Source organism: Neoarius graeffei, chromosome 26, assembly GCF_027579695.1.
Source record: "Neoarius graeffei isolate fNeoGra1 chromosome 26, fNeoGra1.pri, whole genome shotgun sequence".
Taxonomy (NCBI): Eukaryota; Metazoa; Chordata; class Actinopteri; order Siluriformes; family Ariidae; genus Neoarius; species Neoarius graeffei.
The window spans coordinates 16,576,556-16,596,281 of NC_083594.1; the positions used below are offsets into that span (position 1 = coordinate 16,576,556).

A 19,726-nucleotide genomic window follows, 5' to 3' on the forward strand; every position below is an offset into this window, starting at 1 on the left:
ACTCTGACACCCTTTTTACTCAGGTACCATGCAAGCCAAGCTGAGACAAAGGGATGGAGCTAAAAATAGTGCAGACCATGAATTAGTCAAACAGACTTTCTAATTAATGTCTGTCGCTGGAACTGGCTCAAGACCAACACAAAAATCTTCAGCAAGTGCAGTGTCTGTGTCTCATTTTTTTTTTAAGTCTTTTATCTGGCAATTTAAAATGTTAGCCCACACCAACGTTGGCTTATCATTGGCTATCTAGTGTAGCAAACGCAACCACAATTGCAGTCTAACAAGTGTTGCCAGGCAAAACAAACCTCGCCCAGCAGCACTTATTTTATACCTATATGTTGACAATGGTAATATTTCTCAATCATCAGCTGTCAGGTTATAGTCCTATGAAAATCCATGACCTTGAGTTTGACATTTCAAAGTCATTCAAGGTCATGGTCCTAAATGAAATCCCGCGTCACTTCCTATAAGTTGATGATGATAAATATCTGTCTACCATCAACCGTTTTCAAGTTACAGCCCTCTGAAAATCCAAGACCTTCAGTTTGACTTTTCAAGGTCACTCAAGGTCAAAGATCATGGTGCCAAATGAAAGACCATATGGGAGTTCCGATATGCTCATAATAGTAAACATTTGTCTATCAGCAACCGTTTTTGAGTTATAATGGAAAATATGTGATTTTGACTGAAAGGTTGACCTTTCCGGTGACCTTGACCCGATTACCCCCAAGATTTAATCAGGTAATCTACGGACCATTGCCCACCTACCCTAAATATTTTAAGTCAATCGGTGCAACCGTCTAGACGCTAGATTGTTAACAGACAGACACACACACAAACAAACAAACCGGACTGATTACAATACTTCGCCCCGCTTACTCCATCGCAGGCGAGGTAATGATGTCTCAAACCTTGCTAACTATGGGTGCAATTCTCCCATTCGCGCACAAGTCCTTTTTTGTGCACTTCCAGTCCCTTTGCACACTCTGGTCCAGAACGAAGGCAGGCTTATGAATGAAGGCATCATTTATTTAAAATAGAAGCCAACACTTCCTAAGCAAATGCAGGAAGGCTAATCTCCCGAAGGATGTGGGAATCATTGTTTACTGCAGTAAGATTCGTCCAGTGCTAGAGTTCGCATCGCCGGTCTGGAGCGGCATCCCGAAAGATCTCACAGAGGAAATACAACAAGTGCAGGATCTCTGTAGGGCCATAATTGGCATCCTGAAGACAAGTCTTGCAAGTCTGGAGGAACGAAGAGATGAGGCGACCATACGTGAGCTTGAAAGAATTATGAAGGACCCTAACCATCCAAATCACATGCTCCTTCCAAGAATGGTGGCCCACAAGTACAGAACTAAGAAAAGTTGCCTTGCAAAACCATTATCAGGAACTGAAAGACATAAAAGTCTTTTATCTCAAGATCATGTTGGCCTCTTAAACAACCAGACATAGTCAAACTCTGTTATCGATTTTTTGGATACGTATTTCTCCGACTTTGTGGGTTTTTGTTGTAAATTCATCATATATTTTTTTCAAGATGAATGAATAAATTTATTATTATTATTTTTTCCCTTAATGTCCTGTTCTGTTTGCTCACGGAGCCGAGTCCATCCCTTGGACTTTGGGCTACCATGAGGGTGTGATGGGTCTACTTGATAGATAAGGTCCTCCTTAATATGTGAACAGTGCTGAGGAGGACCGTCTTCTGAATTTCTTGTATCTTGATGTTATCAGGGATTTTGTTGGCGTATTTTTCAATCCCTTTCTTTACCAGACCGAGAGCACCAATTACCACTGGTACGGTTGTGGTTTTCATACCCCACGTTCTCTCAATTTCTATTTCTAGATCATGTGATATTTGGAGAGTTTTTCTGTAGTTTTTAGAAAGTGTTTCTTTCGGTGGGGACAGACATATCAATGAGCAGACAAACTCTTTCCTTCTTGTCCTTCACTACTATATCTGGTCTGTTGGCCTTAATTTCTTTATCAGTTTGGATTGACATGTCCCAGAGTATAGCAGCTTTTATTATTATCTCATCTCATTATCTCTAGCCGCTTTATCCTGTTCTACAGGGTCGCAGGCAAGCTGGAGCCTATCCCAGCTGACTACGGGCGAAAGGCAGGGTACATCCTGGACAAGTCGCCAGGTCATCACAGGGCTGACACATAGACACAGACAACCATTCACACTCACATTCACACCTACCGTCAATTTAGAGTCACCAGTTAACCTAACCTGCATGTCTTTGGACTGTGGGGGAAACCGGAGCACCCGGAGGAAACCCACGCGGACACGGGGAGAACATGCAAACTCCGCACAGAAAGGCCCTCGCCGGCCACGGGGCTCGAACCCGGACCTTCTTGCTGTGAGGCGACAGCGCTAACCACTACACCATCACACCACCTTCATGTATTTTGGTTGTTGGGAAAACGTGGAACGTGGACTTCCGCATTTACCATGTGAACGTCACTGAAATCCATTCAAACCATTAATCAGCCTCTGAGTTTGAAAATCAGTGCAAAGGAAGAACTACTTACAAAATATGTATGAAATTTCCCTCGAGATGTGCGCGTGCTTGGTTTTCTCAGTTACCCTCTGTAGTACACTGCCTGGCTCTGTAATATAACTACATACACTACGGTGTGGTCACGTGGTCTGGCTCAGCCAATCAGAGCGTGAGAATCGATCAACAAATATGGCATCGCTTCCGATCATGCTAGACCCGAATCGAAGACAATTTCGTGGTGTAACAATTGGATTTGCAGCAAATTATGGGCAGCGGAGACGAAATAAATTGCTTGAACGTTGAAAGGCAAGTTTTATTGTTTTTCCAGGATTGATTAGCCTGTCTGTGTAGGCGGAGAAAACCGCCGGCTGACGGAGCTTGTGGACATCTCTGTTCAATAATAAAAACTTCCTGTTGAGGAAAACGTGCAATAAATTGCATGTTCCAGTGTCTACGCTTGAACTCATGCCGAGTAGCTTGTTATTAAAAACGCATTAGTGGTCACTCATCATGACTCTTCCAAAGTACTCTCGATTAGCCAAACTGATTAATGAATGGGTAACGCAACATAGGGCATTTGGTCAGTGCAGGGCTCAAGCTCAAGTATAAATGACTCATAATTGTGAACAGAAAATAAAGGTAATGATGGCGACGTTGGGTAGAACATGTGATTACTGGGGCTGGAAAGTTGTTCATCCAGGAGTCTGCACAGGTATTCTGGTTACCCAGGTTCGATTTAGATTTAGGCATAGCATTAATTAGCTGGAGGGATGATGTGTTGTGCTCACCTGTGTCTGTGCATGAGTTTGATGCTGTCTGGGCTCATAGGGTTATGGGACGGGAGGATGGCTCGTGGGTTGCTGGGTCCAGAGCAGGCTGCACTCAGTCTATCCAGGCCTGGTAGACCCTGCACAACACATACAAACACACTGCACTGAATACGCACACACACAAAGTGTACACCCATAGTTATGAGACGAAGGGTAGCATTGGCACAGTAATTTATGAACGTTGAGTTCTCACATGGCACAGGCTGCTCCTCATCATCTGGAACTGATCGATCAGCTTCTTGTGCAGGGGACGCATTTCTGGGTGCACCAGTTTCTCATGGACCGCAAGCCCTACACCCAGGACGTGGACCTAAAACATGACCCAACATGGGTATTATACTGACTATATGATCATATCCAAACATTTTGGGATGTTTAGCTTCAGATGATGATGACTGGACATGTTCTGTGGAGATTTCCGTGTTCACCTGTTCTTGCATGAGCTCTTTGAGCTGAGTGATTTTTTCTGCGTCTTCCGGGTGAGTGGAGATGTATTCTTTGTCAAAGAATGCCTAAAAATAGACAGAAAATGATTCAGTTTATAACACAGAACTTTTGGATTTGATTAGTCAGATGGTGTTGATAAATTTTCATTCACGGATTCAGAAAGGTGTGTAAGGAAAAGGTTTATGCAAGGAGACGTTTATTTACTACCTCCACCAACTTTGTTAGTGGAGGTTATGTTTTCACTTACATTTGCTTGTCTGTTCCTAACATAACCCAAATAGTAGTGAACAGATTTTGATGAAATTTGGAGGAAAGGCGAGCCATGAGCCAAGGAACAACTGTTTAGATTTTGATGCAAATCTGGATATGTATGCGGAGCCAGGATTTTTTCATTTTTGCTGTTCCCAGTGTAACTCAAAAAGTAATGAACAGATTTGGGTGAAATTTGGTGTACGGCTTTAGTATTACCCTAGGTTCAAGTGACTTGATTTTGATGTTGATAATATGTGGCTTGGCGGATGTATACTGTACACTCAACCGAGTGCCCTTCGACCCATTTATGTCAGGCGTCTCCAGTGTCAGTCGCAGCTTTGTAAAAGTCAAACGTTAAGCTATAAATTTTCAACGCTTCGGGCTTTGTGGTTACCTGACAAGCTGCATTATTTGTCTTATTAAAGTCATCTCATTATCTCTAGCCGCTTTATCCTGTTCTACAAGGTCGCAGGCAAGCTGGAGCCTATCCCAGCTGACTACGGGCGAAAGGCGGGGTACACCCTGGACAAGTTGCCAGGTCATCACAGGGCTGACACATAGACACAGACAACCATTCACACTCACATTCACACCTACGGTCAATTTAGAGTCACCAGTTAACCTAACCTGCATGTCTTTGGACTGTGGGGGAAACCAGAGCACCCTGAGGAAACCCACATGGACACGGGGAGAACATACAAACTCCGCACAGAAAGGCCCTCGCCGGCCACGGGGCTCGAACCCGGACCTTCTTGCTGTGAGGCGACAGCGCTAACCACTACACCACCGTGCCGCCCTTATTAAATTCAAAAGAAACAAAAAAGAAGCTAGTAAGGGGATGAAAGCGCTCTGTTTCTAGCTACCATAATGGAAGTGATAAAAGGGACTTGTTTCAGGGATGGTCTAAAATATAAATGTAACGATAAATGGATTAAAAAAAGCATGTTCTTTAACGATAAAAAAAAAAAAACGATTGCTGGTAAATTGCTCAAGTATGAGTGGAATAAAACACATCCAGATGTGCTGTTATTACATCACACCAGCATGTCATTGATTATTTAAATAATAGTGGCTGGCTTTTCTGATGGTATATCAGATATATTCCATTCAGCTAGCATGATATTGAACGCGTCAAAGACGAGTGGAATATATCTGATATACCATGAAAAAAAGCCAGACAATATTATTATTATTACACATACATATTCCTTTTGGGTGTTTAACGCGTCTTTCTCTTTCAAAAGCTTCTGTGTTTAACGAAGTAAACCTGGCGGCCATGTTTGTTTACAAATTGTCACAGTAGCTCACTAGTGTGGAAGTTTTATGTCTCTGACGTGCGATGTCATGTTGTCTTGGCAACCATGGAATATCGTAAACCATATTCGACGCTCATTCTCCATTGGGTAGAGTGATGTAATACATGTAGGATAAGTGATATGCTAACATTATTTCAAACCAAATGAATGAAACGAGGTCACTGTTTAGGTCAGCGATGGCGTAGCTCGCTCTGGCCCTGTCTAGTCCAGAAGGAACAAGGTGCCTTGCTTAAGGGCACTTCAACCATTCCTGCTGGTCCAGGGAATCGAACCAGCAACCTTTTGGTCCCAAAGCTGCTTCTCTAACCATTAGGCCATGGCTTCCCCCGGAGTATGATATAATTAATGCATGCTCAAACACACACTGTTCAACCATTTTGTTTTCTTTTTCATCTCATGCTGCAACTCACACTCAAGCATTAACTAAGAAAAACAATTAAAAAAAAAAAAGCAGCCGGACTGCTGCATGTTTTATTGCAGTGTACTGTATTAGAGCTCAACCCTGAACTTTGCACATTAATGCTCACATTTTCCAGCATTTGAGATCTACTTTCTCCTCAGCATGCTGCTTAATCACAAACTTTAATTAAAACTCAGCTCAAGCTGATTTGTATAGCTAATCTATCTTGCAAAGTTAATTATAAGGCTTGGAGATGAGTCAGAACGTGGCCGTTTGACAACAGCAGGCCTGAGCAGAGCGTGTTTTGTTGGATTTCTCACCTCCTGGTAGCGAGCAATGCCTCCGTTGACAGCTGCATCAATCACTCCATTCAGACACATGCTAAGCAGGTTAATGTTGCCGTGCAGCTGCTTGTGCTGGTACTGGCTGATTAACATGCGCAGCTCCTGGTTCTTATTCTCCACCACCGAGATGGCGTTTTCCAGTGGACTCACTTCAACCTAGTGGGGAAATGAAAGGTTTAGGCCTTTTTCAATCCAAGAAAACACCACACACTTACATTGACCTTTACAGTGGTGCTTGAAAGTTTGCGAACCCTTTAGAATTTTCTATATTTCTGCATAAATATGACCGAAAACAACATCAGATTTTCACACAAGTCCTAAAAGTAGATAAAGAGAACCCAGTTAAACAAATGAGACAAAAATATTATACTTGGTCATTTATTTATTGAGGAAAATGATCCAATATTACATATCTGTGAGTGGCAAAAGTATGTGAACCTCTAGGATTAGCAGTTAATTTGAAGGTGAAATTAGAGTCAGGTGTTTTCAAATCAATGGGATGACAATCAGGTGTGAGTGGGCACCCTGTTTTATTTAAAGAACAGGGATCTATCAAAGTCTGATCTTCACAACACATGTTTGTGGAAGTGTATCATGGCAAGAACAAAGGAGATTTCTGAGGACCTCAGAAAAAGCATTGTTGATGCTCATCAGGCTGGAAAAGGTTACAAAACCATCTCTAAAGAGTTTGGACTCCACCAATCCACAGTCAGACAGATTGTGTACAAATGGAGGAAATTCAAGACCATTGTTACCCTCCCCAGGAGTGGTCGACCAACAAAGATCACTCCAAGAGCAAGGCGTGTAATAGTTGGCGAGGTCACAAAGGAACCCAGGGTAACTTCTAAGCAACTGAAGGCCTCTCTCACATTGGCTAATGTTAATGTTCATGAGTCCACCATCAGGAGAACACTGAACAACAATGGTGTGCATGGCAGGGTTGTAAGGAGAAAGCCATTGCTCTCCAAAAAGAACATTGCTGCCCATCTGCAGTTTGCTAAAGATCATGTGGACAAGCCAGAAGGCTATTGGAAAAATGTTTTGTGGACAGATGAGACCAAAATAGAACTTTTTGGTTTAAATGAGAAGCGTTATGTTTGGAGAAAGGAAAACACTGCATTCCAGCATAAGAACCTTATCCCATCTGTGAAACATGGTGGTAGTAGTATCATGGTTTGGGCCTGTTTTGCTGCATCTGGGCCAGGACGGCTTGCCATCATTGATGGAACAATGAATTCTGAATTAAACCAGCGAATTCTAAAGGAAACGGTCAGGACATCTGTCCATGAACTGAATCTCAAGAGAAGGTGGGTCATGCAGCAAGACAACAACCCGAAGCACATAAGTCGTTCTACCAAAGAATGGTTAAAGAAGAATAAAGTTAATGTTTTGGAATGGCCAAGTCAAAGTCCTGACCTTAATCCAATCGAAATGTTGTGGAAGGACCTGAAGCGAGCAGCTCATGTGAGGAAACCCACCAACATCCCAGAGTTGAAGCTGTTCTGTACGGAGGAATGGACTAAAATTCCTCCAAGCCAGTGTGCAGGACTGATCAACAGTTACCTGAAACATTTAGTTGCAGTTATTGCTGCACAAGGGGGTCACACCAGATACTGAAAGCAAAGGTTCACATACTTTTGCCACTCACAGATATGTAATATTGGATCATTTTCCTCAATAAATAAATGACCAAGTATAATATTTTTGTCTCATTTGTTTAACTGGGTTTTCTTTATCTACTTTTAGGACTTGTGTGAAAATCTGATGATGTTTTAGGTCATATTTATGCAGAAATATAGAAAATTCTAAAGGGTTCGCAAACTTTCAACCACCATGATATATGACTGCATACATTTCATGCAGTCACAGTATAAATCACTTTTTACACTTTAATCCACACTGCTGAAATTGATTATAATGTAGCAAAAACCATAATTATACACAATAATAACAGTAATTAAAGCTAACTGATGTGTTTTAAACCCTTCCATCCATTATCTCTAGCCGCTTATCCTGTCCTACAGGGTCGCAGGCAAGCTGGAACCTATCCCAGCTGACTATGGGCGAGAGGCGGGGTACACCCTGGACAAGTCGCCAGGTCATCACAGGGCTGACACATAGACACAGACAACCATTCACACTCACATTCACACCTACGGTCAATTTAGAGTCACCAGTTAACCTAACCTGCATGTCTTTGGACTGTGGGGGAAACCGGAGCACCCGGAGGAAACCCACGCGGACACGGGGAGAACATGCAAACTCCACACAGAAAGGCCCTCGCCGGCCGCTGGGCTCGAACCCAGGACCTTCTTGCTGTGAGGCAACAGCGGTAACAACTACACCACCCGTGTTTTAGACCACTTGAGAATTTTTCCAACAAATTAGCATCAGTTTCCTGTCTTCTAGGAATTCAGTAGGACTTGATTTGGTTCAATTATTCAATTGATTAAACTGTATTTGATCCAAATTTGACTCATTTCTATCTAGCACTGGAAAAGACCATTTTCCATTAAGACATAAATCATTAATATATCGTTCTATTCCAACAGGCAAGATAATAAAATGGGAATTTATCTTCGTTAACTGCTTCCTCCCCAGGGATTTTATTCCATTTTAATTTGATTCAATTAAATTCTTCTGGTTTGAGGTCGTTCAGTGAATTTGATTCAGTACATGAGAAATACGTTTTCCATCAAGCTCCTGACGGTTCTATTCCAAAACCCAATAGCATAAAAGCGAGGAATGACTGACCAGCTCTCTCTTCTCCACCTCAAACCAGCGAGAGATCCCCGGCAGGGGATGTGTGAGGATAAGCGTGGTCCTCTCGATCCAGAGACTCTGCAAAAATGACACAAAAACACAGATTTAGCCTTTTGCAACCCAGAAGCAGGTGGATGCTTGTCCTGCTTATTAAACAATTCTCCCATTAGCATGTTAAATATATGCAAATACACATAAGCACATGCACATGGGGTGATCACTACAGGCGAATCCATAATTATGAACACAGAGCGAGAAACCAGAAAATACTCGCAACTAGCAACAGGAGTCGAAACAGAACAACTAGAAAACTCCCAAACAAGCAAGGTGACAAGGAAACTTGAAATTAAGGGACGAACAAACACAAAACTGGATTATAATCTCAGTAACAAAATTTACAAGTTGTTTGAGATTGTTAACACGCTAGTGAGAATCAGAGAATTAGCAGAAAGCATGATGGCTAATCAGGCTATCATGATCGAGTCATCTGCATGTTCCTTTCAACTAAACAGGGTGTGAACATTTGGTTATGGAAAATACAATCAGAGAATATTTTATCATTTTCTCTCAACAAAAGTTTGTAAATCTCAAGTGGACATTTGTTATGACTTTCAGCAGCAGAAATGTTTGCGAAGCTTTCTTGCTAGTTATATGAGCATTGTAATACAGTTGTGGTCAGAAGTTTACATTCAGGGACATGAATGTCATCTTGGATATGAATGTCATGGCAATATTTGGGCTTTCAGTAATTTCTCTGAACTGTTATTTTTCTGTGGCAGAATGAATGTACAGCATACATCTTTAATTAAAAAAAAAACACTAGAATTTGGTGCACAAGTTTTAATTTTCTTTGGGTTTTCTGAAATCAACACAGGGTCAAAATTATACATACAAGGTCAAAAATTTACATATGCTCACTTAGATTATTAATTCAGAGGTGCTGAAACTTCCAAAATGTCTCTTATCTTGCCAAGGCCGAGGTCTTTTAACTTCCTGTTAGTGATCATGATTGATTACAGCTGGAAGCTTTTCTGTGCCTTCATAAAAAGGGTTTGTTTACAGCACTCATTGGATTAACCAACACAGTAAAATGGGAAAGTCCAAGGAGCTCAGTGCAGATCTGAGAAAATGGATCGCAGATATACACAACTCTGGAATGTCTCTTGGAGTCATTTCGAAACAACTGCAAATTCCAAGACCAGTTCAAACAATTGTATGCAAGTTATTGTGAGGTGTCATCACTTTGCCAAGCCACTTTGCATAAAAAAAAAAAACTGTCACCAGTTTTCTGCCAGAAGCTTGTTCATGGTAAACAAAAATGTTTGGTCAAGGTGAATCTTGCCAAGAGACATTTTACCCAAATATTAGGTGTGCTGTATGTATACTTTTGACCCTGTGTTGATTTCAGAAAACCCAAAGAAAATTAAAACTTGTGCACCAAATTCTAGTGTTTTTATTTTTTTGATTAAAGATGTATGCTTTACATTCTGCCACAGAAAAAGAACAGTTCAGAGAAATTACTGAAAGCACAATATCCAAGATGGCATTCATGTCCCTGTATGTAAACTTCTGACCACAACTGTAGCTTTTAACTAAAGTCAGTCTGAATATAAATAAAATTTGACAATAAAGTTAGTTGAAAGGAAACAAGAACGTAAAAAAGAAATTTGGTGCGAGTAATGATCGAGTTCACTGAGTGGGACGTCAACTTTGTGACACATTGGCAAATTCATAACAAGTCACATGACTCATAACCTTCAGGCTGTCTCGGAACCGGTGTTAGTATTTTTTCACTCTGACATTTTATTCATGTTCAGTCACAGACAATTTACTTTTGTCGCTTGTCACTTTTTTGGACTTGGATAAGATCAATGGATAACAACACTATACACTCACTGGCCACTTTATAAGGTACACTTATACACCTGCTGTTTTAGGCAGTTATCTCATCAGCCAAACCCTTGACGACAGCACAAAGCATAAAATAATGCACCTTCGGTTAAAGTTCACTTCAAACATCAGAATCGGAAAAATTGTGATCTCAGATTTTCACTGTGGGTGCTGATTTGAGCCAGTTGGACTGGTTTGAGTATTTCAGAAACTGCTGATCTCCTGGGGTTTCACACACAACAGTCCCAAGAGTTTACACAGAATAAACAAAAAACATTGAGTGAGCAGCAGTTCTATGGGTGGAAATGCCTTGTTGATAAGAGAGGTCAGAGGAAAATGGCCAGATTGGTTCGAGCTGCCAGGAAGGATATAGTAACTCATAGCAACTCTTTACAACCGTGGTGAGCAGAAAAGAATCTCAGCATGCAACAGCAGAAGACCACATTGGGTTCCAGTCCTGCAGCCAAGAACAGGAATCTTTCACTACGTTCACACTGCCAGGCTTAATGCTCAATTCCGATTTTTTTGTGAAATCCGATTTTTTTGTGAGGTCGTTCACATTAACAAATATATGCGACTTGTATGTGATCCTCAGTATGAACGAAAAGCGACCTAAAAGTGTTCCGCATGCGCATTGCAGGATACGACGACGTCACACGCAGTGAGCATGGCCAGTGTTTACGGAAGTAACCTAAAGTTTCCTGTGTATGATAGTAGCCAGCATGGAGTACCTGGAGATTATGCAGTTGTTGTTGCGACGGAGCCAGAACATGCACAATAGCCTGATGTTAAGGAGGAGGTTGAGAAGGAAGAGGGCAAGGGTTTTGGCTCAGGCGTTCTGCGGGGTAGTGACTGCAACCTCCGTTCAAAGGAACGTGTGGGTGCGGAGTCGCATTGATGTCATGCGCCATGTTGTTGTAACTTTTTTTGAGAGACCCGCCGCCTACTTCAGCGCAGAATAGTGACGTTTGTGGCTTGTTGATGACGTGTAAGTCGGATGAATGCGACCTGGCGGTTCAGACTGAAGTCGCATATGAAAAGATCGGATAGGAATCGGAATTAGGACCACATATCCAAACGGCTTGGGTCGGATTTGAAAAAATCGGATCTGTGTCGTTCATATTGTCAATAAAAGATCGGATACAGGTCACATATGGGCGAAAAAATCGGATTTGAGTCACTTCAGCCTGCAGTGTGAACGTAGTGTTAGACTCAAGAACAAGTGCTTATTAAATTGGCTGGTGAGTGTATATTGAGTATTTCTTCTCATCTCATTATCTCTAGCCGCTTTATCCTGTTCTACAGGGTCGCAGGCGAGCTGGAGCCTATCCCAGCTGACTACGGGCGAAAGGCGGGGTACACCCTGGACAAGTCGCCAGGTCATCACAGGGCTGACACATAGACACAGACAACCATTCACACTCACACCTACGGTCAATTTAGAGTCACCAGTTAACCTAACCTGCATGTCTTTGGACTGTGGGGGAAACCGGAGCACCCGGAGGAAACCCACGCGGACACGAGGAGAACATGCAAACTCCGCACAGAAAGGCCCTCGCCTGCCACGGGGCTCGAACCCGGACTTTCTTGCTGTGAGGCGACAGCGCTAACCACTACACCACCGTGCCGCCTGAGTATTTCTTATCATGCTTTTTTTTAAACTTTAATTAATTTTATAATGTTTTATGTTATTTCATTTTTTATATACACATTATGCTCCTGAAATAACAAAGAAATTTCCATCCAGGATGAATAAAGTCTAATCCCATCTCATCTTATATTATCTCAGTGAGAAAAGTACCTTTCTTACAACTGAACATAATTGAATCAACCATCTTACCCTGACTTGTTTTCATTCCAACACCCCCTTTGCTTTCTTAATGTTGCTTAATGAGATCAAATTGCAAAAGAATCACCATCTTCCCTCTAAAATCACATCATGGCACAACAATCCATAATTGGCTGCTTATGATTCGAACGTGGCCAAGAAAATACAGAAACACCACCTGAGTGATGCAACTAAAAAGCATTCGCCCAATCACAGGTGTCTGTAAACTCATGTATGTCAGTGAGACAAAAGTAAAGAAAGAAGTAGCGACAGTAACGAGGGTGAAGCTAGAAGAAGAGCTAAACAGGAAACAGGAGACAATAATGTTCCAGGACAGAAGGCTTTGCTGTCTTATCAATCAGTATCTTCGAAGGCAAGGCTTCATTGTCTACAAAAGCGCCTATAGATAAATGGTTTCAAACCCACTACAAAGCTGATATTACGGCGATCCGAAGACACACTAATGTTCATGAACAGACTTGAGAGAATAAATAAAAAAACTAGATAGAGTCAGTAATTTGCGCTCGTTGTTACAAACCAGGACGTCTGGTCACTGTACCCTATAGATCCAGAATGGTAAGAGATAAAGAATGACACTTAATGAGGAAAAGTTGTGCCCTACCACCCTGAAGAAAATAAATAAATAAATAAATGATTGAAAAAAAAATAATGAAAATTGACAGTCATAAGTGATTGAAAAAAATCCCGTTTTTCATGGATCATTTCGGATCAGTGATCCAGATCAGCACCAAAAGTCATAGCAACATAATTCAGCCCAGAGGTATTCTTCATGTGAAACTTGATGATTGGTTGAAAATTGAGGGAGAAATAGCATCCTAAAAACATTACGATAATAATAATAATAATAATAATAATAATAATAATAATAATCAAGTAAAAAGATCCTGAGTGAGGCTAACAATTTGTGCCAACACTGCTAGTGCAAATTAATAAGAAGAAATAAGGAGAAATAATCAAACAAATGTTGTGTGACTACACTAACATCAAAACCATTACAGCTAAGTTAATTATCTATAAATTTTATTCATGGTGGTGTTTTTTAAAAACTTCCTGTATACTCTGTATACTATGACAGCATATTAGGGCTATTGTAATCAGGTGGTGTAGTAGTTAGCACTGTCGCCTCACAGCAAGAAGGTTCTGGGTTCGAACCCAGTGGCTGACGGGGGCCTTTCTGTGTGGAGTTTGCATGTTCTCCCCGCGTCTCTGTGGGTTTCCTCCGGGTGCTCCGGTTTCCCCTACAGTCCAAAGACATGCAGGTTAGGCTAATTAGTGGCTCTAAATTGACCGTAGGTGTGAATGTGTGGATGCTTGTTTGTCTCTGTCTTTGTTTGGCGACTTGTCCAGGGTGTACCCTGCCTCTCACCCATAGTCAGCTGGGATAGGCTCCAGCTTGCCCGCGACCCTGCGCAGGATAAAGCAGCTACAGATAATGGATGGATGGATTATAAAGTCATACATTTGTAGGTAAAAAGCTCAGAGCTTTCTGAGATTAAAAATTCAGAAATTCCAAGATTTAGAAGCCACAAATTTACAAGAAAACTCTCATGCTTCCTGGCTTCCATGCATTCTGGGAAATCTCATCTCATCTCATTATCTCTAGCCGCTTTATCCTGTTCTACAGGGTCGCAGGCAAGCTGGAGCCTATCCCAGCTGACTACGGGCGAAAGGCGGGATACACCCTGGACAAGTCGCCAGGTCATCACAGGGCTGACACATAGACACAGACAACCATTCACACTCACATTCACACCTACGGTCAATTTAGAGTCACCAGTTAACCTAACCTGCATGTCTTTGGACTGTGGGGGAAACCGGAGCACCCGGAGGAAACCCACGTGGACACGGGGAGAACATGCAAACTCCGCACAGAAAGGTCCTCGTCGGCCACGGGGCTCGAACCCGGACCTTCTTGCTGTGAGGCAGCAGCGCTAACCACTACACCACCGTGCCGCCCCCATTCTGGGAAATGTAGGAGAAAATCTCTTAGCACTTTATTCTTATATCCTGCATGATCAAGCAGGAAAGTCTGTATTTCCTCTAACTCTCGACTCAGCCGTTTCAAAGTAACAGAGATTTGGGGAGATGAGAAGAATCCACACACTGAAAGTAACAGGAAACTGCTCTTGCACAATAGTTATGTATTTCCAAACAGCTAAGACAAAAAGGACACAGACAACAAAGCTGTGTGGTTTATACTTTCATCTCCCGTTGCATCCAGGAAGTGCAGCTGAACATCTCTGAGGAATTTATTCTTTTACATTGCTCGATTGAGGTGGACAGATTGCATTTCCTATAACTTGGCTCAGCCATGACATCTGTGGGGTGATGACATTGATCCAACCTTGGAAAGTGGAGAGAGCTGGTTCCTTGACAAAAAAACACTTTTTTTTTGGAAGTTTTTTTTTTCTTGTATATCTGTGACTTTTTAACTCTCAGAATTTCTGAGGTTTTTTTTTCCCCCTCTCATATATTTGTGACTTTAATCTCAGAATTTCTGAGTTATTTTTGGTAAATCTGTGATTTTTTTAATCTTCGAATTTCCGATATTTTTTCTCATACATTTGTGACTTTTTACTCTCAGAATTTCTGAGTTTTTTTCTTGTAAATTTGACTTTTTAATCTCGAGTTCGGAGTTTTTTCCTCATAAATTTGTGATTTTTCAATCTTAGAATTTCTGAAATATTTCTCATAATTTTGTGACTTTGAATTTCTGAGGTTTTTTTTTTTGTAAATTTGTGACTTTTTATTTCCAGAATTTCTGAGGTTTTTTCTTCATATATTTGTGACTTTAATCTCAGAATTTCTGAGTTTTTTTTACCACCCCCTTCAGCTCCATTTATTTTTTTAAAGATTTTTTTGGGCTTCCCCCACCTTTTATTATTGGATAGGACAGTGCAGAGACAGGAAATGAGCAGGAGAGAGACGGGGAGGGACCGGGAAACGACCCCGGGCCGGAACCGAACCCGGGTCCCCGGACTCCACGGCACGGCGCCCCATCCACCCGAGCCACGACGCCCCCAGCTCCATTTTTTTAACCTACGGTGGCCCTCATATGCCATTGTAGAATACAGTCTGACATGTTAGTGGGTTTTTTTTTTTTACTACCTTGAACTCATTGTCCTTGTCTTTGGGTCCTTTATGGAAGGGCCGGTCGTAGCGAAAGCGGCGCACGTTGTTCACTCGGTAGAAGCTTTTAATTCGATCAGGCACACGGTCCATGTGAAGTACTTCTACGTTTTCCGGAACTGGAGACACAGCATAGATCTGCAAGTCTGGGAGTCTTTGTCAAGGAAATTTTCTCATTTCAAACCTCTGTCTGAATGAAGGAAATAGGGTTTAGAGGAAAAGTACTTACTATATATTATTTAGTGGGCCACACTTGTGGTCTAAAATAATTGAAATGCTAATAATACTATAGAATACTATTGTGAAACAGCAAACAGTGTATCAGACTCAGCGAATTCTTTCAAAATCCCTATAGATATCCCATTTTCTCTTCACCACTGAAGGATACACTGGGCATCACACTGCAAAATGGCCTCATCTGGTTGGTTGGGATGTTGCATGGCAATTGCTTGTGGGAATTCTCCCAGCATCCTCTGCTGGAAGGCTTCAAGTCTTTCATAGTCATGCCCACGGCAAACAAACTCCTTATTCTGCCAAGAAATAAAATAAATAAATAAATAAATACATTCAACATTAAAGCGACTTTCCTCTGGCACTGAAAAGACTTTTCCTGTATTAAAATTGGATTTAAATTGAACTCGTTTTGCCTGTTAACGTAACCTGTGGCGTTGGGGCGAAAATACTCGCGCTCGCTCTGGCTCATCGGTCATGGATATAAATATTAACAGAGTGAGAGAAAACAATTACACAAGCTTACCCTGAGGAAGAAAGGAAATTTTCGACCGTAAAAGCCCACCCTGAAGAACTCGGGCTCTAATCTCTGCTGCTCCATAATGTTGTCGTAGTAGGCTGCTTCCATTTTCTATTAAAAAAAAGGCCAGTATCGTCTCAACAGTGGCTCATCTGTGATTTTTATTGTTTTTTGAATTCTTACACATAAATGCTGAAAAATCAAAACTCAAAATCTGACTTAACACACTTGATGCAACTTTATATAGCTCATACCCTATGTGTTTTGTTTATCCTAACTTGATCCGTATTCAGTTTGGACTCACCCGTATCCAGCTGAGGCTTTGGTAGTCATATAAGGATTCGTACTGTAAGGCGAGCTCTCGGCAAAAAGGAATCCCGTACTCCCAGCACTGAGGACAGAGCACATTATTATCTCATACATTTACAATGTGATGAGGTGTTGAAGTTAATTTATCAGTGAAGTGACTCTACTGGGAAACCCAACACTAGTTGGGTTTAATTCATTCTTATTCTTTATTTTTCTATAAATCACCACCAAACTAACCAGGCGGTTACTAATGAATTCATCATTACTAATGAATTAGTCATGAATGAATGTGGAAAATGCATTGTGGAGCATCACAAGATCATGTAAAAGAACATGATCTTTCTTTATATATAAGTTACGTTACAGTATATACTGTACGCCCTGTAGGTGCAATAGGCTTATCGAATCAGTCTCATGTAAAAAGGGATCAGCCTCATAAATTCATTAATCATTAATTCAAGTGTCTAATAGTTTATAGCTAAACTATTAAAATCAATGGAATAACTTAGTGGTAATGTTGCAATAGTTTTATTGAGTATTGTAGCTCTAATGTAATACGTTTACTCTAGATCTATAACATTCATATAACAACCAAATGGGCGAAGGCAATTAGAAAACTTGTTTGGCAGAGGTTGGCACTCAGTGAATGTTGTAGCAAGAGACAGGACACAGTCTATTCCAAAGATACCATTTATTGAAATAGCTGACACAAATTAGCAAACTAATACTGATCAGATATAGCAACAGTAGCAGCCAAGGAATAATTCAATATAAATGGTGATATAATGTATACAGGTAATAATCAGTAGTGTATGGAGCAATAGTCAGTCATAAGTAGAATTAAAGCCGCAAGCGGCCTCGACGGGCCCTCGCGCCAGCGGCCAAGGGGGGCGGGGGCATGCGTCCCCGCGAAATACCTTCCACAGCTTCTTTGGCAAGAGACATTACTCCCACAATGGTGACAAAGCACAGAATTGGACACAGAGTACACGGTGCGCTGAGATGTTGTCATGGACAGAACATTTTATGCCATGGCTTCCCAACCAAATTAATGTATTTACCTCATCAGTCACCAAGCTAAAGCTACATAGGATTGTCTTCTGTTAGACATCTATTAGTCTGTATGTAACGCTACAACACTTGCTCCCGACTGCCTACCCATTCCCCACAAGTCATGTGTGTTTAAGGCAACCAAAACAACATACTCCTGGTGCCTCATGATTGTAAACACCTCTCCTGCAACTGCTACAGCGCAATGAGCGCCCCCAGTGGACCACAAGTCATGTGTGTTTAAGGCAACCAAAACAACATACTCCTGGTGCCTCATGATTGTAAACACCTCTCCTGCAACTGCTACAGCGCAATGAGCGCCCCAAGTGGTGAAAGTTCACCAAATTTGGTATACATGTCAAGGGACCTATGAGGAGTTGTTTTGTAAAGTTTGATCAAGTTTGACCAATGAGAAGCCGAGATATAAATTGTTGCCTGAAAACAGCGCCCCCAGTGGCAAAATTTCACAAAATTTGGCACATATGTCAGGTGAACTGTTAAGAGTGTGCGTATCAAGTTTGATCAAGATTGAGAAAATAGAAGATGAGATATTGATTTTTGAAGAATAAATTTTTTGGTTTCTCCCATGTCAGTAGGTGGCGCTATGCTGCACATGAGCGATTATGAGTTGGAAAAATAAGTGTCTACAACAGCAACGTACTATCACAAGGTAGTGGTGTGAAGGAGAAGCATTATGGAATCATTTACCAAAAACCTGTTTCGGAGCAATTGCGTTGGCCAAAAACAGCGCCCCCCATGGACGAAAATTCCCAAAATGTGGTGTACATGACATGGGAGGTAGAAAGAGGGTGGCCGTGAAGTTTGACCAAATTTGAGGAAAGATTGGATTTTTTGCCCAAAAATAGCGCCCCCAGTGGCGAAATATCACAGAAATTGGGTAACATGTCAGATGCCCAATGAGTGATTTGCGTGTGAAGTATGAGCAGTTTTGAGCAATTTGAAGATATGTTATGAATTTTGTTGCCTGAAAACAGCGCCCCCAGTGGCAAAAGTTCACAAAATTTGGCACACATGTCAGGTGACCTGTTAGGAGTGTGCGTATCAAGTTTGATCAAGATTGAGAAAATAGAAGATGAGATATTGATTTTTGAAGAATAAATTTTTTGGTTTCTCCCATGTCAGTAGGTGGCGCTATGCTGCACATGAGCGATTATGAGTTGGAAAAATAAGTGTCTACAACAGCAACGTACTATCACAAGGTAGTGGTGTGAAGGAGAAGCATTATGGAATCATTTACCAAAAACCTGTTTCGGAGCAATTGCGTTGGCCAAAAACAGCGCCCCCCATGGACGAAAATTCCCAAAATGTGGTGTACATGACATGGGAGGTAGAAAGAGGGTGGCCGTGAAGTTTGACCAAATTTGAGGAAAGATTGGATTTTTTGCCCAAAAATAGCGCCCCCAGTGGCGAAATATCACAGAAATTGGGTAACATGTCAGATGCCCAATGAGTGATTTGCTTGTGAAGTATGAGCAGTTTTGAGCAATTTGAAGATATGTTATGAATTTTTAAGCATGTAAAATTTTGCATTGAAAATTGATTGACGTATAACTTCTGAACGGTTTATTCTACGTGAAACGTATTTAGGAACTTTTGTCAGCCGTGTCTGTAGATGATGTGTATCAATTTTGGTGACATTCCTATGAACGGTCTAGGAGGAGTTGCGCCGTCTTCGTGGCCATGCATTTCGCACAAAAGTGAAATTACCTCACTTCCTGTTGGGCGTGGCTAATGCATTGGCATTACATTTTTGTCCGGCTTAGTGAGATACATATGCTTACCAAATGGCATGCCACTACTACAAACTACATGGCAACCAGGCACCTTAATGCGGGAGGCCAAAATCACAATGAGTTAGGGGGCGC

At 41.5% G+C, this 19,726-nt stretch overlaps 1 protein-coding gene across 1 annotated transcript in view; it reads right to left on the bottom strand.

The window, feature by feature from the left end:
• Nucleotides 1-19,726, bottom strand: part of dock3 (dedicator of cytokinesis 3) — a 542,206-nt gene that overhangs the window by 15,710 nt on the left and 506,770 nt on the right. The window contains exons 41-49 of the mRNA XM_060909764.1: nt 16,786-16,872; nt 16,488-16,592; nt 16,119-16,260; nt 15,710-15,876; nt 8,854-8,940; nt 6,076-6,255; nt 3,769-3,852; nt 3,534-3,650; nt 3,299-3,444 (exon numbers count right to left, since the gene is read on the bottom strand). Of these exons, the coding sequence (XP_060765747.1) occupies nt 3,299-3,444; nt 3,534-3,650; nt 3,769-3,852; nt 6,076-6,255; nt 8,854-8,940; nt 15,710-15,876; nt 16,119-16,260; nt 16,488-16,592; nt 16,786-16,872 (1,115 nt within the window). The remainder of the gene's footprint in view (nt 1-3,298; nt 3,445-3,533; nt 3,651-3,768; nt 3,853-6,075; nt 6,256-8,853; nt 8,941-15,709; nt 15,877-16,118; nt 16,261-16,487; nt 16,593-16,785; nt 16,873-19,726) is intronic.